At 37.9% G+C, this 22,740-nt stretch overlaps 1 protein-coding gene across 1 annotated transcript in view; it reads right to left on the bottom strand.

Annotated features, from left to right (window-relative positions):
* Positions 1,641 to 22,740, bottom strand: part of NXPH1 (neurexophilin 1) — a 363,669-nt gene continuing 342,569 nt past the window's right edge. The window contains exon 3 of the mRNA XM_005678972.3: positions 1,641 to 3,612. Within this exon, the coding sequence (XP_005679029.2) occupies positions 2,851 to 3,612 (762 nt within the window). The 3' untranslated portion in view covers positions 1,641 to 2,850. The remainder of the gene's footprint in view (positions 3,613 to 22,740) is intronic.

Genomic DNA, 22,740 nt, shown 5'->3' on the forward strand with positions numbered 1-22,740 from the left:
TTCCAAATAACAAATGATTTTTTAGCATAATTAAAACTTAAATAACCATTTTGTTGAGCAGCAAGTTGGCCTAGTATAAGTTTGAACCTTTGAACCTTCATATTCATCACAGTCCATCATCCAGTTCCTTATCTAAAACAGAAAGAGTATATTAGACACATACGAGTAAATTATCTTTTGAATCCTACTTCTATGTCATCATGACTTATGTATACCACAGATGGAGGTGTTAGTGATATGTGAGTACAGGTCCCGAAAAGAATCCTAAAAGTTTGGATTTTTAAAAATTGAAATCTTCATTAGGAGTTTTCTCTTTGTTTCTTCTAAAGAAAAACTACATAAAAAATAATTCAATGCTTTATTTGTTGCATTCTATATGTTCATAAAAACAAAAGCAATATTTCAAAGGGACTTTGAAAGTAGGGCAGATGGGTGAAGGCTGAAGCATATTTTCTTCTCATCTTGAATGTTGGATCACAGGGCAGATTAGACCACATAATGAAAGTCACAGGCCACTAATCAAATGATAAAAAAAAAATAAAAGATTTTTGCTTTCTGACTTACTCTCCTTTTTGTTAAGAGAGAGTTAACTCATAAATGATCATTTTGATAAATAAACCCCTGAATAGTAAGATTTATCTGTGGAAGATATGTTATGCACCTGGGACTCAAGAAGCTCTTCTTGCCAATCACACCAGGGAAGTCTGTTCTAACATTAGCTTCTAAATCCCATGGCAAATTAATTGATGCATTGATATAAATGGTTGTCTAGCTATATTGGAGGGATTTGGGTGATGGACATTGAACAGAATGATTTGCCTTTAACTGGCAATTGAAGGCTCTCTTTAGTCAAACCAGTTACGGAGTTCTTGCTTTAGAACTCTATAGTATGGGGTTCCCTGGAGTACTTGTATCATTTTCTATATGAAACATACTTATTCCTCTGTAGCATGAAGGGAAGATGAGAATGAGTGAATGTTCTTAATTTGACTTCTTTGGTTAACCTTTGAGACTTTTCATATCCCAATCCCCAGTTCGTGACCTTAAATATGGGGTATTACCTTAACGTATTTCTTCTTCTGTTTATTATGCTGGGATTGTATACCATAATTACTTTTTTAAAATAAAGTTTAAGGTCCAAAAATAATCCTTTACACATAAATTGATCCCTTTTGCTATACGTAAACTGAGCGTCGAAGCCCTCCACTACTGTTGTCATTTCCTCAGTTGAGCTGATATGAATCAGGGGAAATCAGCCACAATCTTCAGACCCCTTGGCTTTCTTTTAAGAAAAAAAAATACCTTCTAAACATCCTACTAAATAAAGATGCTTTACAGGAAAATTAAAACACAACTAGCTATAATTAATTCAGGAGACCTCAATTATCTCTTTATGCTCTTTGATTTTTTTGGTATTCTTGAACAACTAACATGACAACAACCAAAAATGTGTGTAATACTGAATGCCACAACTGTTTCCCAGGCTTGAGACTGAGACTCCTAAGTTGTTTTGACTAGGTAACTAAGAACAATTTAGATAGTCCTATACAAATTTAGAGACATGAGATGCAAAACCATGAGCGTCTTCCAGCACATTCTTCTTGTCAGAACCATTTAAATCACCATCTTACACAAGTACGTATTGAAACTCAACTTTAAGCATTTTATTTTTATGTACATTTCATTTTGTCCAGAAATAAAATATCTAAATACAGACAGACTGTAATGTTGTATATGCATAGGTTTCAACAATACTTGAGCTGAATAAATGCTTTGTACATTAAGTTTGTCTTTTTAATGGAGTTCACAGCTACGTCGATAGAATGGATTCCTCATATCCTTTTTTTTTTTCTTTTTAAACCAATAACAAGCAGAGAGACAAGTACAAGTTAATATTAATAAGCAGCTCAAATTACACTTGGTTAAACTATGTACAATACAAACCATTCATACAAATGAAGACTAGGATATTGAATTTGTTACAATATGTTTAGTAAAGATAAGACAGACACTTATAACTTACATGGTGTCTGTCAGGCATTTCCCTTCTTATATAATGATCAGAACTTGTTTTAAGCAGCCTTAGCTGGTCTCGACTTTGCAAAAGTCCAATGACTGGTGATGAAAGCTGTAGTCCAGTGTCTGCCCACATGTAAATTCCAAATGTTTGCTCATCTTTACTGAGAACAGGCTCCCTCCATAGAAAAAAGAGCTATCTTGGATCACCTTGAATGTGCCTACTGAATGCTGGAAAAAATTACTACACTTGTTGTGTTCATAAAATAAAGAATACTGAGTTTTAAAAACACATTTTTTTTTTCCATTTTAACAAGCATTATACTCCTACAGTAGTATTTACCAGTACAGCTACTCCAAGCAGTAGAAATGCATGAGTGGGGACTATTGATTAGCATGTACTCAAGACATTAAAGAGAGATTTCCATAACAGCAAGTGCTAAAAACCATTCACTGTCTAGTTAATCCTTTTGCTTGATGATCGTTTATCCTGAACCATTACGAGGCAGACAATGAAAGCCCTCTCAACAGGAATCATGACAGACGCCGGCTGAAATGTGTATGCGAGTGTGTTGGTGTACGTCTATGTGTGAGAGTGTGTCTTCAGGTGTGGCTTTAGAATCTGTGGTGATTTTGCGACTATACCAAGAGATGAAGCTGACTGGGCAGAAATCACATCAGGTTGTTTTCCACGAGCATTTATTTGCAGTCAGTTGACAAGAGCAGCAGAGTGTAGACACATTCCAGGCAACAGATGGGACCTTCTTCTTGAGGCGACAGCCCTGTCATGTGACCTGGAATTCCTCAGGCCTCAGTCTCACCCCGTGTTCGTCCTCATCCGGAGGGGAAGTAAGGTGTGTCACTGTGGTAGTTGTAGTCGGGGCACACTTTCTGTACTAGTTTATAATCTGTACTATAAAAGGAAATGTAAATACAGATCACCTTAAAGGGCTTGGAGCAGAGCCAGGACACGTGACTTTGCGTCTGCTCCTGGTAACAGGTTTTTGAAGGGTCATAGTTGCAGAGTGTGTTCTTGGTAGCCTTGTCAACCTTTTCGTACTCAATGCGGCAGTTAAAGGACTTGGAATCTTTGGCATCAATCACGGTTTGTTGTGCCAAGTCGAATTCCACTATTTTCGTAGGGGGTACCAAGCTGACAGATACATTCCCTTGACCAGTGGAATTGTGCCTGAAATAAACACTAAACGTCCCATTGCCATGATCGACAATTTTCCCAGTTATCAATAGGTTTAGCTTCACTGTTTTGATGTTGGAATGAAAATCACCCCATCCAAACATTTTCTTAAACTTGCCCGTCTTAACAATGGGCCTTCGCTTGGCCCTGGGCCGGGGCTCTTGAAGGTCTGTGGAGTTCCTCAACCAGTCCCAGAGGTCTTGCTCAGAATAAGGTTCTGGGGTGTCATATCGCAGGTCTAAATCTGTATCATTCTCTTTGCCACGAAAAGTCTGTGACAGGAGTCGGCTGATAGACAAGTCTTTGCTGCTTTCTGTCCATATGTGCTTTAGTGTGGATTTGCTGCCTCCTGATTTTAGAAGTTCTGACTTCCCACCGTTTGTTAAATTGGCACATGTGACCTGAAAATGGAACAGAAAAATGGTGTTTACAACCCTGTATCTGAGAACACGTAACACAGATTCAAGCCCGCTTTCAGTGGCTGGGGATTCAAGTACCTTCAGCACGTGGCCAATGCTTACTAAGCTGTGATTGAATATCACTGCTATTTTTATACAACGATGGGAGAGAGGAGGTGGAGAAAAACCATTAAATATGACAGAAAGACTATATAAAAACATTGACTTTGAAAAGGGCCACATAACATGAATACAGCAAAGCAGCACCTTAGTGTGATTTACGTTTGAATTGCTTCTCAGTGCCAAAATCCAAACACTTTTAAAATAAAATTTTACACAGGATTATGTTACTTTTTTACTTTGAAATCACCATAAGCTTTAAAATGGTAGGATTCTCAGAAATATATCAACTGACATTCTACAGACTTTTGGTAGTCCATGCCACAGTCACATAAGAAAAGTTAGTTTTGCAGGGAGAATCTAGAATATTTTTTTCTGGTCAAAACAAAATAACTTGTTAATGATCACCTATTATTGGCAAGAAACATACTGTATGAGATAATTTTTCCATTAACAGATTTAAATGTGATCTAGTAAAACAAATGCTAATTGATAAGAGTAGTACAGACCTTTTGATTTTAGAGTTTATTTTGGCCTGTGTATTTGTTTTGTTTCGACGGAATCTAATTGATTGGTCAAACATCCAAATCTGTATTTGCCTAATTCTGTTGTCTTTGTTCTTACTGTAGCCTCTATATTCTTAGTATAAAAGAAAGAAATACATATCCCAGTCTCTCAAATTACACAGATAATCTCCCATTCTTTGGGTGGCAAAAAGAATAAATGTATTTGATAATGGCTTGGCACTTGTATCTCAGCAACAACATAGTCCATCAAGGAGAGAGAGTATAATGAGATGAATCCATGGTGCACTGGCTCATGAAGCAGTAATGAAACTGTCCTAAAGAAGAAGTGAAAGGGACTTAGAGTGCATTTACCAGCAGAATATAGGGAGTAAAAGAGAAAGAAGAAAAAAAAAAAAAAGGACGTGGCAGGTTTCAAGGGGAAAAAAAAATGAATCTATTTAACAGGATACTAAGATTCTGACAGCAGAACAACCTCTGATTTTCAGGCAGAATAGAAATTTACATCTAAATTATACTCTCCACAGCTGTAGTAATTATGAGTGCAATCTCTGGAGTCAGACACTCTGAATCCCAATGCAGGCTATGATCCTTCACAGCTGTATGATCTGGGCCAGTTGCTTGACTTGTGTACATTTCTGTATTTCTCTTCCACAGAGTAGAAAAATGATATCCCTTTTCCTCACATGGCTGTTTGAAGAATTAACCTGGACAGTCCATTAAAAGCACGGAAGGACAGTACCTGGACACGATGAGTGTTCAGCATCAGTGTTTCTAACTATTACCATCCTCAAACAATTTACCTCTGAATTCCAAGGGTAATATTTTATGTAAATGAATAACAGACAATAGGATCTGAGAGCAAGGATATCTTTATAAGAAAATCTCCCTTTTATTAATACATACCCAAAAACCTAAAGCAAACCATTTAAACATGTATATATATATATATGTATACATATATATATAATGCCCAGGTGGCACAGTGGTAAAGAACCTGCCTGCCAGTGTAGGAGTTGTAAGAGGCAGATTTGATCCCTGGGTTGGGAAGATCCCCTGGAGGAGGGCATGGCAACCCACTCCATTATTCTTGCCTGGAGAAGCCCATGGGCTGAGGAACCTGGATGGGCGGGGGGCAGGCTACAGTCCATAGGGTCACAAAGAGTTGGATATGACTGAAGCGACTAAGAAAGTGAACATATTAATCTCTCAGTAGTTTTCGACTCTTTGCCACCCCATGGACCACAGCGCACCCACCAGGCTCTTCTGTCCATGGTATTTCCCAGGCAAGAATACTAGAGTGGGTTGCCATTTCCTTCTCCAGGGGATTTTCCTGACCCAACAATGGAACCCAGGTTGCCTGTACTACAGGCAGATTCTTTAACATCTGAGCCACCAGGGAACTCCAAAGTAGCTAAGCACGCACATATATACTTTCCAAAGTATTTAGGCTGCTACCACAACCTAAAAACAGACAAATTGGGTAGTTAGCAAAATTCAGATGAATAAAACATGAGCAGAACTTTAGCTATTAAACTGTTCAAGGACCAAATGCAATGAATTTATTAGCTCTCAATGGTGCTATGTGAAAGGCTTCTAGTGGTGCAGTCAAGAGGCCTCTGCAACGTCTGAGTTTGGGTACAGAATCAAAGTAGGCTATAATCACCAGCGCTGCCTTGATATCATTCTCCTTTCCTCTCCCTTTCATTTAGGCTAGGAGAGAAGCAAGGCAATGTCTAGGAGAGTTTCAGTCATGAAAAATCAGGAAGGGTCCATGATTCATCTTGCTTTATTAATTCAATAACTAAGTGATTCTGGTAATATTGAGTAAAATAACAGGAATATAAAGGCAAATGAGATGTGGTTTTTTCTTACAAGATGTTTACAATCTAATAGTGAGATCAGTTGAGCAAAGAGTATAGTGATGTGACCAACACAATGTACAATATTCTTAGGGTCAAAGTTAAAAGGTAGAGAATATACAACAGAGGAGATTATACTCAGATCTGGGAGATTAAAAAAAAAAGGTTTAGGACTTCAACAGATAATGAACAGGCTAAAGAAGCTCTTCTAAGTATAAGGAACATACTACGCAAAAGTAAAAAGTTGAAAAAGAACATGTCAAATGTAAGAATGGAAAATAGTTCCTTATCTCTGAACTTCAGGAAAAATTGACAGGAAGGATAAACAGAAGTTGCAAGATGTTGGCAGAACACAAAGAAGGTCAGGTCAGCTCAGTTGAGTCGCTCAGTTGTGTCCAACTCTTTGTGACTCCATGAACTGCAGCACTTCAGTCCTCCCTGTCCATCACCAACTCCTGCAGTTTACCCAAACTCATGTCCACTGAGTTGGTGATGCCATCCAACCATCTCATTCTCTGTCATCCCCTTCTCCCCCTGCCCTCAATCTTTCCCAGCATCAGGGTCTTTACCAATGAGTCAGTTCTTCACATCAGGTAACCAAAGTATTGGAGTTTCAGCTTCAGCATCAGTCCTTCCAATGAACACCCAGGAGTGATCTCCTTTAGGATGGACTGGCTGGATCTCCTTGCAGTCCAAGGGACTCTCGAGAGTCTTCTCCAACACCATAGTTCAAAAGCGTCAATTCTTTGGTGCTCAGCTTTCTTCACAGTCCAACTCTCACATCCATACATGACTACAGGAAAAACCATAGCCTTGACCAGATGGACCTTTGTTTACAAAGTAATGTCTCTGCTTTTTAATATGCTGTCTAGGTTTGTCATAACTTTCCTTCCAAGGAGTAAGTGTCTTTTAACTTCATGGCTGCAATTACAATCTGCAGAGATTTTTGGAGACCCCCAAAAATAAAGTCAGCCACTGTTTCCACTGTTTCCCCATCTATTTCCCATGAAGTGATGGGACCAGATGCCATGATTTTAGTTTTCTGAATGGTGAGCTTTAAGGCAATTTTTTCAATCTCCTCTTTTAGTTTTATCATGAGGCTGTTTAGTTCTTCTTCACTTTCTGTCATAAGGGTGGTGTCATCTGCATATCTGAGGTTATTAATATTTCTCTTGGCAATCTTGATTCCAGCTTGTGCTTCATCCAGCCCAGCGTTTCTCATGATATACTCTGCATATAAGTTAAATAAGCAGGGTGACAATATACAGCCTTGATGTACTCCTTTTCCTATTTGGAACCAGTCTGTTGTTCCATGTCCAGTTCTAACTGTTGCTTCCTGACCTGCATACAGATGTCTCAAGAGGCAGGTTAGGTGGTCTGGTATTCCCATCTCTTTCAGAATTTTCCACAATTTATTGTGATCCACACAGTCAAAGGCTTTGGCATAATCAATAAATCAGAAATAGATGTTTTTCTGGAACTCTCTTGCTTTTCTGATGATCCATCGGATGTTGGTAATTTGATCTCTGGTTCCTCTACCTTTTCTAAAACCAGCTTGAACATCAGGAACATCACGGTTCATGTATTGCTGAAGCCTGGCTTGGAGAATTTTGAGCATTCCTTTACTAGCATGTGAGATGAGTGCAATTGTGTGGTAGTTTGCGCATTCTTTGGCATTGCCTTTCTTTGGAATCAGAATGAAAACTGACCTTTTCCAGCCCTCTGGCCACTGCTGTTTTCCAAATGTGCTGGCATATTGAGTGCAGCACTTTCACAGCATCATCTTTCAGGATTTGAAACAGCTCTACTGGAATTCCATCACCTCCACTAGCTTTGTTCATAGTGATGCTTCCTAAGGCCCACTTGACTTCACATTCCAGGATGTCTGGCTCTAGGTGAGTGATCACACCATTGTGATTATCGGGGTCATGAAGATCTTTTTTGTACAATTCTTCCATGTATCCTTGCCACCTCTTCTTAATACCTTCTGTTTCTGTTAGGTCCATACCATTTCTGTCCTTTATTGACTCCATCTTTACATGAAAAGTTTCCTTGGTATCTCTAATTTTCTTGAAGAGATCTCTAGTCTTTCCCATTCTATTGTTTTCCTCTATTTCTTTGAATTGATAGCTGAGGAAGGCTTTCTTATCTCTCTTTCTTATCTCCTATTGCTGTTCTTTGGAACTCTGGATTCAAGTGGGTATATCTTTCCTTTTCTCCTTTGCTTTTTGCTTCAAAGCAGGTAGGCTAGGGTCAAATTGTGAAGTTTCTAGGGTCAATTTATGAAGATATTTAAAATTAATCTTATAGATAATGAGGAGTCCTTAAATTTTGTCTTATTTTGTTTTTAATTAGGTCATCCTGGCTCTAAAAGAATCACTGACTGGACATTGAAAGGTAGTTTGGTAGGGAGAAAGCTTGAGGGAATAATTAGTTAAATAACAAATTATAACACTCCTTTTGAGAAAGTAAATGAGTCTGAACCAAGGCAATGGCAGAGAAAAAGAGAAAGAAAAAAATGGATATAAAAGATATTTCAGGGGCAGGATTAACTTAATTTGATGATATATACTGGCTAAGCAGGAATGTGAAAAAGTTGAGAATTAATGAATTTTCTTGCATCTGTAAGAAATACAAAAGTAACAAGTTAAAAATGTATATAAACACTTGAAAAGAAGTCTCCAGACTTTTAAATTAACTACTAAAGACCTTCTTGAAGCAAGTGTTAGTGGTGGTAGAGAAATGATGTAAGATGAAAAAGAAGTGCAGCTATCTTAATACATCTGCTCCCAGATGCAATCAAGAATTCTTGGCTTTCTCACTCTGTTATATTGCTTTACATATGAAGAATTTTCATTTTTGAAACACATAAATGTACACATAAAATTGAAATAGATTTTGAGCCTTACTGAATAAACAATATATTAAAAAACAACTTAGACTCAGAACACCTTCTATCATTGATTTTACAAACAAAAGAGAAGAGTTCCTTTTGAAAAGTCACCTAAAGGTCCTTTCACATCAGTATATCAGAATGTTGACAGAGGTGGTGAAGACTATGGCATAAAATGAGCCCAAAAGAAAAATCTGACAATTGCTAACTAACTCAATTCCAAAAAGGCAATGCACTGTGAACTTTTTTCTACAAAGAGTCATTTTTTCTATAACAGTGAAAGCACTAAAGATACTTCCTAACTGAATATAATTTTCCAAGTCAAAAGTGACCACATTTAAATCAGTTCTAATGAAGTGGATGAAACTGGAGCCTATTATACAGAGTGAGGTAAGTCAGAAAGAAAAACACGAATACAGTATATTAATGCATATATATGGAATTTAGAAAGATGGTGATGATGACCCTATATATGAGACAGCAAAAGAGACACAGATATAAAGAACAGACTTTTGGACTCTGTGGAAGAGGGCAAGGGTGGGATGACTTGAGAGAATAGCATTGAAACATGTATATTACCATAAGTGAATCACCAGTCCAAGTTTGATGCTTGAAACAGGGCACTCAAAGCCGGTGCACTGGGAGAACGCAGAGGGATGGGATGGGGAGGGAGGTGGAAGGGGGGTTCGGGATGGGGGACACATGTACACCCGTGGCTGATTCATGTCAATGTATGGTGAAAACCACCACAGTATTGTAAAGTAATTAGCCTCCAATTAAAATAAATTAATTAACTTTTTAAAGTGGCCAATGCCTCAAAAATAAAAATTTTCAGACATGGCCAACACCCACTCCAAAGGAATTGACCCACTCACTAGTCCAATCATACTATTTCCACAAATTATGTGAGTTGTCTCATTGTTTTAGAAACACTGAGAATCATAAAGACTCTTACCACGATTAGGAATATGCATATTAAAGCACATGTTTCTTTTGACAACATTCAAAAATAGGTGCAAAGACAAGGGTCATTTTCTTCAACCCAACAAAGACCGAGCTTGAATCTAACATTAAGGGAGCTTGTCTGGGGCAGGACCTGTGTGGGGGGCTAGAAAAAAAGAGACTGCTCTTGCCTGGTGGGGGTGTAAGCATATAAAGAGTTGAGACACCTTGGTCTAGCTTCTCCTTTATATCTCTCAGGGCTATGCTCTCACATTGCTTTCTCTAACATCTTTTCATTACAGGCTTATAATCCTAATGTCAATATAGGTTATCTTTTAAAATATTGTTGAAAGACGTCACTTTTGGAAGAGATACTTCACTAACACTTCAACTATGCTCCTGGCCTTACAAGATTTTATATAAACAGGTCCCTCTTTCACACATACATCTCCAACTAGAGGCACCTCCAGGTGGTCTGTGTATCTCTTTTTATAAAAGAGCAATAAGGTGCCTTTTCATTTCTACCAGCCCTCACACTTACTGTTGGTCTACTACTGTTCAATATAAATTATCTCAAGATTACTTTGAAAATCATGTATTTATTTCGTCAACTGTATGAATATTTAAGCCAAACAAAAATTCTGGATAACCTGATGCTTAAGCAATATCTCTCATCAGTGAATAACTAATCAACAAAACGACCTTGCTCTATGATTACAACTTCGTTTTGGCAGTTTATGATTTGCTACATTGAATACATGTCACATACTATCAACTGCTATTGGTTAAGGGCATACTATCTTCAGACACTGTAATTAGCATTTTACATATGGCATTGCACTTCATTTGAACCACAAACACACACACACTCATTCACTGACTCATACACAATGTTGTTATTTTCAACTTACAGGCAGAGATATGGAAGCTTGAGAAGAACTTGTTCAAGATTACTGCTGGTAAGTGAAAGAGCTACTGCTTATTACTCCACTGGGTATTTCCTTTATTTTTAAAATTATTTTAATCATATACAATTATACATGAATATATGTTTATCAAAGCATTTAAACATTAGAGGATTTATGAAGCAAAATTTAAAAGCCTATCTTCATAATCAACCCTTGCTCCCTTATAATCCCACCTCTCTCTGTAAAGATAAAACCTCAAATTTTTGATGTATATTGTTCCTAAACATTTTCACTATTTTTCCTGTGTAAATATTTACATCACTAGTGTTGTATTTTATGATTTGCATTTTGTATTTTTTCCAATCAACAATGTCTTTGAGAGGCATAGCTCTTAGTTCATAAAGGTATATCATCTTTATTAAATAGGAAATAGAATTCTAGAATGTAAATGTATATTTCTATTTGGGGTTACCTTTTGTGATAGATCCTTAATCATTACATTCTTTCACAGACATTTTTTTAGCCTTCCTTCTATTGGTTTTTCTGCTCATTATTGCTTCAGATAACTTCATCCCTCTTCTGATTTTCATTTCTATGGTTGTATAGATGTGTGTGATCCTTTTAAAAAGAGTTCACATGAGATAAGCTATCTGAGTAGTCTATGCCTAAAAACGTCTTTACTGGCCATAGGCTTACATTGGGCAGAACAGTCATTCATCTTTCAATTTCTTTTGTTCTGTGATTTTTTTTCCTCTTTCTCCAAAAAAGCGAGGATATTTTTCCACTTCAGGTATTGTGATATCTCACAAGGTGAGCTACATGTGCTCGTGTTTTCTCCAGATCTTTTCTTAACTAGTTTAGGGAAAAGCATGCAGATATTCACAGCCATGCTAGGCTCTTTTTCATAGTGTTCCCAAAAAGGACTGTAACCCCTTTGGGGAATGTTTTTTTCTGTATTATTCCATTTTGTAACTTGAGGAAAGGACTACCTCGCATAGGGTAAGCACTCAATAAATTATATACACGGTTTATATCCTTACTTACATTAGTTTCAATAGGGAGGGTTCATTGATTCTTTAGCCACAACCACGATTTTGGTAGAACACGCGGCCCACAGAGGTTTCTCTCTTACAAATTTAGAGCCTACACTTCACTGACAATTCTCAGAGTGCCTGTATTATATGTGATAAGCCAGAGGAAATGGGTTAGTATTTTAATACATCAAAAATACATCATTTCCTTCTGCTACAAAGCAGCGATCCAGCAGCAGCCACGCTGCATTAACAGTGGAAAAGCAGGAGAACCCCAAGCCTCTCCCCTAGCGTAGTCGTTGCTGGAGGCTGTATTGCACAGAAACTAAGAAAACAGGCTTTGCAGTCAGAGATTGCAGGGCTAAACCCAAAATCTGTTACCAATAACCTGAACCGTCAGATCTTTTTCAACTAGAAAATAGAGACGACAACTCACTCACTGGGTTTTTGTGAAGAAAGATGATTTTATATGCAGCAGAAATAAAAATAGGGGAAACAGTATGAGTTCAACACTTGAGAGCTAACACGCTGAAACTCCAAAGAAAAGGAAAACAAGGCTTTCAGAATGCACCCTGCTATTATAACTCCGTCTTCTCACTGGAGACATTACATTTGCTCAAGTGGGCCAAACAAACTGTGATGGAAATGAGTATCATTGCAATATCCCTGTGGTCATCTTTAGCAGTAGGTGGTGGGAGGAGATCACACTGATTCTGTATGTTACAATTTAGTGCTGGCAAATGTAAGCAATAATTTATCTTTAGCATAACATTAAGAGAAGATATATTGATCAGCCTGGACATTCCACATCACCCTTAAAAACTAGAAACATGGTACGTTTCTATGAGTTTGAAAAAGTGGCTAAGAATTTTAGTCATGTTATTCCATGAGTTTTCATGATTCCATGCAGGATGGTTCACTTTTAACATAGGACACCAACAAGTCCCTTCAAATTATTGTATCGGAGACTGGATCTAAGTCATGGGTCATTGAGCACCTCGCAAGTTTGTGTAACTATGAAAATTAGTTTTCCTTTTGATTTTTCCCCCTTTAGGTCCTCTCATGAAAATTATCTTGGAAATGTTTTTGTTTCTTTACTTGCAAGGGGAAAAGCATGCCTTGAGAAGAGCCATGAACTATTGTTTCTGCTGCTGAGAAACAGAATTTTTCATCTTACAAAAATATTGTCTCTTCCCTTCTGCACACTTTATATAGATACACATATAAGTTTTGACATATAGACACATTAACATTGATGAGAAATTAAAAATTATATTCTCTATAACCCTACTTAACCCATTCTCTCAAAACTTAATTGCAGATTACCTTACCCAGCTTTGCATTGCAAAAGTTACTTCTTTGTTTAGTATTTTATAATATGTCCATTTAAAATGTATAAGGAATATCCCATGTGAGGAACCCTGGGTACCTGGTCATAATAATAAACAAAACATTTAAAATAACATGTTGAAAAGCTATTTCTTGGCTGAAACAAAGCCACTTCAGTGTTATTTTCTCATTATCTATAAAGAGGTTTTAATTTATCAGTAAATCTAGCTGTCTTTAAAGAAAAGACAAATATTGCATATGTAGGAATAATTGTGTTAAATACAGGGTCTTTCGATCTGAACTGGAGGCTAATGTGAGTGATTGTCCATAATAAGGCATGTAACATGGAAGTTTTAGGATGCTTCTTGCTTCTTAAAGTCAAACAAGGTACAGACCTCTCTAAAATGGACCAAATGAGGAAAGACTGACTCACATTTCAATGCCATTTCCAGTGACCTATACATACATATGTTCCCAAATACAGCACTGGTATTCGAGAACAGACTGAGTAGTAATCATAGTTCACTTTATCCAACTGAAGCTCAAAATCCTGATGAAATAATCACTTTGATGTTTTGAGACAATATTCTACTCAACACCCTTTGATTATCCAGAGGTTGATCTGAAAATCTTCTAATAGACGGAGGAAGAAGCCATTATATAAAGAAAGCGATAGAGACTAGTTACAGTGGAATATCATCCTGGTACCATTTAGATCCAAATTTACTCCAGAATTATTCTAGGGCCTCTTTCTTATCAGACTCCAGCACATGAACACTGCTCAGAGCTTCCCAAGTACTGAGTGGACAAGGCAGAAAGACAACTGAGAAATACAAAAGGGCACGCAGATCCTAGAAATAAAGTCCCTCCACACTCCTGTAAAAGCCCTGTAAGCTGGAAATCCCCAACTTCCTGAAGTGGAATCCACTGAGAACAGAGAGAATTGACCCCTCACTCTTTTATCACAGGATGGTGATGCTGGAGTTTGAGTTAGGTAAAAGCTTTCGACACTGAGTAAATATGTATCTTTAGACCATGCCTTGGGCACAGCAAGATGTGGGAAAGAGTATCCAGCCCACAGCCACAGGCCCCGCAATGGCACTTGGGTGTAGCTCAGGGAGGACCCAACTCACGGACTGAGGGAACTTCGAGCTTTCTCACTATGTCTATGACAAAACAATTCCCTTGAAAGGTCTTAAACCAATCTGTTCTTTTCTAAAGTCCCTCTGGTGAGAAGATTAGCATCTAGTCTTTGATCATTGTTTCTGCCAGGTAAGACTCTTAGCATTTGGGAAAAGCAGATCTCTTATTCAATTACAGCCAGTGTGGGAAGCAGATGCACGAAGAGCCTGGGCTATATTTTACTTTGGTCTATTCCCAGCTTCTCAAAGTCCAGCATGTGGAATTTCACCTCCAAGACCCAAGTGCTGAGGGAAAGGGATGCTTAGGCGAAGAGATCTCACACACAAGGGAAAAGATGGCCTCTGGGTTTAGGTGCTGTGCCTTTAGAGTTGATCAGATGTAAAACTGAATGATATGCCTAGATTCCCAAAGGAAAAGGACTTGGCTCTTTTTGTTACCAAGGGAATTAAGTGGAAAGTTTCACTAAATCAAAGAAGGATGCTCACCCAGATTATGTTACAGGAGGAGACGGATGGGTCATGGAGAGAACAGAGCAAACAGAGTCCAAAGAGGCTGAGGATGCTGTAAGAGAAGTCACAATAGGAAGGCTGGATGCAAGTGTGTATGCAAGGAGAGCTCTGAGATCCCCTTGACCTGTAATGTACTTTAAAATGACTTGTCACAGCATTAGTGTGAACTGCTGTGAACACTGCGGACAGAGGGAATCACAGGAGAATTGAAAGACAGACAGACTGTTAGAGCAGAATTTCCTCTCTCCCCTTTCCCCGATTTTGTCACACGCAAACGTCCAGATTCCAAGAGGGAGTTTAATTATCCTTTTTAAAAGAGCTGGGTAACACTCCAGGTGCCACTAGAGGGCGCAGCTAGGACATCTGACAGCTGTCTCTCTTCCTGGTGCTGAAGTCAGGCAGAATTGTGTCACTAAGGGTCGCAGACCTCTTGAAGAAAGAAGATGAACCAGGAAACTTCATGGTACCTGCTGACTGACACAGACCCTGGGATCTACCTCTTCTGCGAGCTGCAGAGACTAGGAGGGAATAACTCCCTCCTAATCTTTGCTAGAAGTTCTTTGCTCAAAGAACTACTATCGAAGTCATCACCCAACTAAAGAAGCTGTTGTGAGCCTTTGATTCCCTGTAGAGGGTATGTTCGGTGTTATGGTATTTATATTTATTTATTGGAAAAGAAGACTCTTGAGAGTCCTTTGGACTGCAAGGAGATCCAATCAGTCCATCCTAAAGGAAATCAGTCTTGAATATTCATTGGAAGGACTGATGTTGAAGCTGAAGCTCGAATACTTTGGCCACTGGATGTAAAGAACTGACGTGTTGGAAAAGACCCTGATGCTAGGAAAGATTGAAGGTGGGAGGAGAAGGGGATGACAGAGGATGAGATGGTTGGATGGCATCACCAACTCAATGGACATGAGTTTGAGTAAACTCCAGGTGTTGGTGATGGACAGGGAGGCCTGGAGTGCTTCAGTCCATGGAGTTGCAAAGAGTTGAACACGACTGAGCAACTGAACTGAACTGATTGGATAAGAGTCTAGGTCAATGCCACATATTTCTACATCTCTAGCTCCATTTTTGGCTTCTCTTCACTTTGTCCTCCGAGTTCAGATCACATCAGACATTTTCTGTTTATGTGTTCTCTTTCTTTCAACTTCAGGGCTCAGATGGTAAAGAATCTGCCTGAGATACAGGAGATTCAGGTTCAATTCCTGCATTGGGAAGATATCCTGGAGAAGAAAATAGCAGCCTACTCCAGTATTCTTGCCTGGAGAATCCCCATGGACAGAGGAGCCTGGCAGGCTATAGTCCATGGGGTCACAAAGAGTTGCACACAACTGAGCAACCATGTCGACATCTCTTCCAACGTTAGGACCCTTGCAAAGGCTGCTTCTCCATCCTAGAGTCCTTTCCATCCCCTCCCATTTGCGTAGCTAACTCTTAGTTATCCTTTGTGCTGTGCAAATTGTTTGTCATGTCCAACTCTGCGACACCACAGACTGTAGCCCATCAGGCTCCTCTGTCCATGAGATTCTCCAGGCAAGAATACTGGAATGAGTTGCCATTTCCTACTCCAGGGGATCTTCCCAACCCAGGAATCAAACCCAAGTGTCTTATGTTCCCTGCATCAGCAGGTGGATTCTTTACCACCAGTGCCACCTGGGAAGCCCTTGACCTCCTCTAGTCCAATCTAAATTCCGTTTCTACAGGAATGGTTGATCCTCTCATAGCACCTTGTACTATTTGTTCATCAAAGTAATACTATTATCTATATCCATACCTATATCCATATGTCTATCCATATATCCATACCTATATCCATACATCTATCTTCTTTCTCTCAGCTGTCATCTCCATGAGGTTGGGATTGGTTATTCAATACCTTAGTCATTGTTAATGCAGTTCATAAAATCCCAGGTTCCAAGTAGGTGCTCTACAATTATCAGCTGCATGAATAAATGCCTGTTTGAATGGAGTGCCTACCTACACAGGATGCTATTCCTTCACAGATGAGCTTACCTCATAAGCAGATAAACAGCTCATTTTCTGACATAGATAAATGTGTTTGTATTGTAAGCCTTCATGGAGGCTTTGTGTAATTCTGTAAACATCTACAGTGATGCAAGGAAAAAGGTGATATTTTTCTAGGAAAATACAAGTGAATGGATGCTACAGGTTATTATAATCAGTCAGGACTGTCACACCAAAAATCTCCAAATAAATGTGAGTTTTATTTAAGTCAAAGTGAAAAGTGAATAAGAGTAAAATGCCTATATGAACATAACTGTGTTTTAGAAGTTTTACAAATATCAGAAAAGCTTAATGAAACAATGAGTGTGGTCTCCTGAATGGCAGGAAAGTGAGTGCCATCTTCTGGATTTTTTCTCTTGAATTTCCAGAAATTTGATGTTAAGACAGAAATGAAAGAAAATGCTGATGGAATGCTAAATGCAGAAGTTCCTTCACCAAGAGTCAGCCAAACTTTCTGGGGGCATTTTCTCTGCAGTATTTGAGTGGCCACTTGTACTGACAAACAATAATTGCTTTGAAACAGGCAGTTAGGCATGTGTTAGTCTATTTCTTTACATAAATGTCCACTTGCTTGGAAAATGCAGTGGGGTTTTATAAATGTGAAACAATATAACCAGTTTCATGGATGTGTTTGCAAAGGTTCAAATTGAGCCATAAAAATATTCATTAACAGTGCAAAGTAAACTGTTATTAAAAATAGGAATCTTAAAGACATTTTTGGCTTTCGAGTTGCCAGAGTATAAATACAGTATGACTTATGACGCTTTTGCTTTTTGTCTGTGTCACTAAAATCCATGACTGTTGAGAGAATCACAAAATATCTGAAGTTGAAAGGGACCTTGAAAATCATTTCACGACTTTGGTAGCTGAGTCTTACAGAGCAGATGTAACTCACCTAAAGTTCCCAAGGTGGTTAGGGGCAGAGTTAAAACTATAGGTAAGGTTTCCTAGTATTCAGCCCACTCTTCTTGAGTTCCAAAGCTTCCTTTTATTGAGAGCTGATACCTTATGTCTTCTCAGAGTTTACCAAAACTGGAACCAGGGTGTCAACTGCAAAGTATGGAACTGGCTTATCTCTGCTCTTAATTTTGCGGAAGGAGATCTGCCATCATTTGCTAATCCTAAAAGAAAGAGGCAGTAACCCAGTGCATCTCAACTACAGCTTGGGGTCTCCTGGATTGACTAAGTGCATGAACCTAGGCTCAGACCTTCTAAGACTTGAGTCTGAACAGTGACTATTCTGAGGAGAGAGGGAATCAAAATGAGGAGACTGTTGTCATAGGTTTACAGTTAAGCAAATGACAACACAAAGGGAATTATTCTTTAGTCTCTAAAAGAAACAGTGTGTTATATTTGTTTTCCAGGAAAATTTTGTTAGTTCCTATTTTCAGAAGATTGTTTTTAAAAAAAAAAGGTAAGTTAAAGCAAAAGTTTGTCAGATTTTCTGTTCTATAAATCCATCAGCTAGTGACTATGATTTCTTAAACTTTCAAAAATTAACCTCAGGGAAGTCATTGTGCTCACTCTAAATCTGTCTGTGTCTGCTCATTCTAGATAACCAGCGTCAGTACTTTATACGCTCTCATAGATAAAGGTACTACTCTTTTGGAGCCACCCTCCTGCTATGGAGCCTTGAAAGTCAGTGATTCTCAATACAGATTACTAAAGTAGAGCCAGGGAAATGTGAACTATAAGTTACACTGAGAATCATAACAGAATTGACAGTGTGGGTATTGCAAGATGTACTGTATTAAAAAGCTTATTCCAAGTGTATCAGTGATTTGCTTCCAGTTAAAATAGTTATTTCATAGTTTGACATCATATTAAAGGAAGGTGTGATATATATATATTTTTCAAAGTAGAGGCTGATTTTAAATAGTCAAGAAATGCCTTTATAAGTGAAATCATCTTTTGCTAAGTAATCTTGGTTCTTTAGATGGGCTGCAAGCATGATCCATCTTAATTGGAATTTGCACAGGAAATAGTATTTGTGTTTATATATTTTTGCAATTTTAAAAGTTAGCTATAATTTCCAATTTGCAGAAAGTTGCAAGAAACTCACATATACTCTTTACCCAAACTCACCAATCAGTTCCATTTGATTACATGTTGTTTTATTGCTCTCTCTTTCATTCATATGTACACATATGCACATGTATGTGTTTATGTAAATGCATGCGTTTGTACGCATGCATGTGCATATATATGTGGGGGGGGGTCTGTGTGTTGGTGCTATTTGGAGATATCATGCCCATTTATTCTTAAAGAAGTTCCAAATTCCTAAGAGACATTACATTTTATATATGAGCAGCTACCAAAATCGAGGAATTTAATCTTGATACTTTCTAATTTAATCTATTATTGTTATTTAGTCACTAAATTGCATCTGACTCTTTTGTGACCCCACCGACAGCAGCCTGCCAGGCTCCTCTGTCCATGGGATTTCCCAGGTAAGAATACTGGAGTAGGTTGCTATTTTCTTCTCCAGGATTCTTCCCAACCCAGAGATCAAACCCCCATCTCCTGCGCTGGCAGGCAGGTTCTTTACCATGGAGCCAATACTCTAGTAACAGACAATATCAAATTGTCCCAACAACACTTTTACACTTACTAAGTTTTCTGGCCCATTCCAATGCCGTGCATTGCACTTAGTTGTTATGACGCTTCAGTAGTCTTTTGTTCTGGTTCTCGTCCTTTATTTGTAAAATGTAAAGATTATAGGCTACTTAATTTGTAAAATGTTCCTCAGTTTGGATTTGTGTGCTGAAAATAACTGTATAATAAAGTTCTAGAGTTTTCAACTGACAAAGATGATAATGGGAAACTGTGTTCCTGAATTTCAGAGTGAAGGAAGCAATGCCTTGAGTAGCAGCGGAGGGAATAATATTATTGTATGATGCTAAATCATAGCCTTGTAAGTCATTTAGACTATTTAATATAATTTTATAGATAATTAATTTGCATTTTATATAATTGTCTTACTATTTTTTATAATAAATTCATTTAATTTTGTCATTTTATGGCTCTTTCATTTCACATTTTGTTTAAGTGAAGCTAATGTTTTTAAAAAAAAAGCCTGGTGGATTAACTAATCAATCTGAGGCTGACATTCTTTGTTTAAATCTGAAGGATTTTTAAAGTAACACTTGCATAGTATTTATTTTCCCATCAAAAATTAGTATGTTATGTGAGTAGACTGAACTCTGACAACCTTCCTAGGATGCAGACACTAATAACCCAATGACAGACTGGAGGAAACTAAGACCCACTGGCAAGGAAACTTCTGTTGAATCACACATCCAAGAAGCCACATTCAGGTTCCATGTCAAAATTCCCAGACTATTCTGTTGTTACCACCACCATACTCTCTTTTGCTAATTTAAGAGAATGCATAGTGATTCAGCTCCTTGAGTGGGCATGAACTAACTAACCCTGACCAAGTATAGTAAGATAGCATCCCTGACTCAATGGACATGAATCTGAACAAACTCCAGGAGACAGAGGACAGAGGAGCCTGGTGTGCTGCAACCCATGGGGTCGCAAAGAGTCAGACACAACTTAGTAACTAAACAACAGCAACAAGTAGAGTTATCCTCATACTTCAACCCTAGATACAGAACTTCAGGTGTAACTTGAATTATCATTCCCCCAAAGGATAGCATATCAGTGTTCATTACACACCAGGTGCTCAGGTACCCGCACACTCAACTATGAATACAAAAGGTGTTTCGTGGACAAATAGCAATTAATTTCAAAGCCACAATCTCTTAACTGATATGGATACTTTGCCCCAGCATTATTTTGAGAATTAGAGAAAATATATGTGAATATTTCTTTTCAGTAAATGGTAGATGTTAATAATACTTGCTCTATTTTTTTTAAACTCATCAAGATGGTTATACGGATCCATGTGGTTATTTTGTACAAAACAATTTAATTTTCAAAATTTCAACTCATGTAGGAAAAAATGCACCTTTGAGGTATCTTGGCATAGTGGTAAAAGCAGGGACTCTGGAGCCAGGCCACAGGCTCACATCCCAGCTCTTAAGGCAAATGCCCTCGTCTAGGGGAACTGCCTAAATGGTGACATTCCAAGTCACTCTGGCAACAGCGCACTGGTATCCTTTTGAAGTGGTAATACTCCAAACACAATACGATTTTCACACATAATCTTGGTTTTAGAATGTGAAATTATGACTTTACAAAGAAACTTGATTGAAGCTACAGACTTAAACTTTCCTTTTCTTTCTCCTCTTTCCTTTCTTTTTTAATGATACAGTATAGGAAAATACCATCCATTGACCCAATCAGAGTGGTACTCTTTAAGCCATGACATTTTTGATGTATTCTTTACAGAGCATCCCATTAGAGTTCCAGAGAAACCCTTACTTTCTATTATGTCAATGACACCTTTGTTGGCCTGGAGCCATCATCAGCTCTCAAGCACTGAACCATGAAGCAATATCTCTGTAACTAGGCCAAATAGGCCATGACCTGACAGGCTATAACGCGATCATTATCACCTATTAAATCTGAAATCTGTGCTTTGCATATTTTAAAACAACTATCCAGTTATGCTGTAGAGGTACAACTGCCAAATGAGTAATTAGATTTTTAGGAGACTATAAAGAGTACCAAAATGCTTTCTACTGTGCCAAAAACAAAGTCAATTGATTTTATTTTCTCTCCTCCCCTGTTTTTATCCTCATTCTCTGGCAGTCAGACCAAAAATATTTTAATAACCAATAAATAGACTTCTGTTGCACAATTTAACTGTATAAAACCGAGTCTGGGTTTGTTTCGTGGGTGCCAAAGCATTCTGTGCTGTGCCCTGTGGGCTGCTTTCTTGTACAGTTACACAGGACACTGTGGATGGTTGGCGCTTAATATTTGCTTTGTTTGGTTGATGTGACTACAAAGAGGGTTTTATAAAATGTAAAATGACTGAAGGAGCCACTTAAATGTCAAAGCTCAGAAGAGATTTGTTTGTAGGGTTTAAATTTTAAGTGTTTTGGTTTTTTTTTTTCTTTTCTCCTCTATTCACTGGAGATGTCTAAGTAACTCATTTTGTACAGCTTTAATGGTAGAGATGCAAGGGGCTTTAGAAGGATTTGGAATAGGATTGAAATATAACTATATAAAATATCCTATTAACTCTTGCCCCCTGTTTTACATTTTGAAGATTTTTAACTAAACTCTTGAAGTTCAGTACCTATGATGTCATTAAACATTTTTCACTTCAGTGGATTGTGACTCTGGAAAATTTGCAACTACTCTTTTCAGCAGGGGATTAAACTTTCAGGGAATAAATTAAATTGGGTTAAAGTGTCTAACAGTTTTCAGATGAGTGCTTTAGTCAAGTAGCACAGAATCATGTTAACTTTGAAATGAAACTCTAGCTAGGTAAATAACTTTGTCAAGAACCTACCACTCAGGTGCTGCACTGCTCTAAGCCAACTTTATTAATATTGGTTTGCGATCTTCAGAACAGGTGCAGAAAGGAATTTTAAATGCAATTAAAGCTGAGCTAGAGGGCCACACAACTACATTTTAATCAAAAGCTGAGTTCATGCCTGCTTTACATACAATATGTGCAAAGAAAGATCCCCTTTTCACAGTGAATCTGACTACATAAATACTCTTTTGAAAGAAGGCAAATGCACTTCAAGGAGAAATGCAAAGGAATAATGGTGTCACATTATAAGAAATGTTATACGCACCTAAAGAAATATTGTGCCAAGAATACATTAATATATTGTTAGGAGTTATGACTTTTAAAATAAACCCTAGTCATCAAGCCAAAATGAATATGTATATACAAATGTGTTTTCTTCGTATC

The sequence above is a fragment of the Capra hircus genome, chromosome 4, assembly GCF_001704415.2.
Source record: "Capra hircus breed San Clemente chromosome 4, ASM170441v1, whole genome shotgun sequence".
In the NCBI taxonomy this organism is placed as follows: domain Eukaryota; kingdom Metazoa; phylum Chordata; class Mammalia; order Artiodactyla; family Bovidae; genus Capra; species Capra hircus.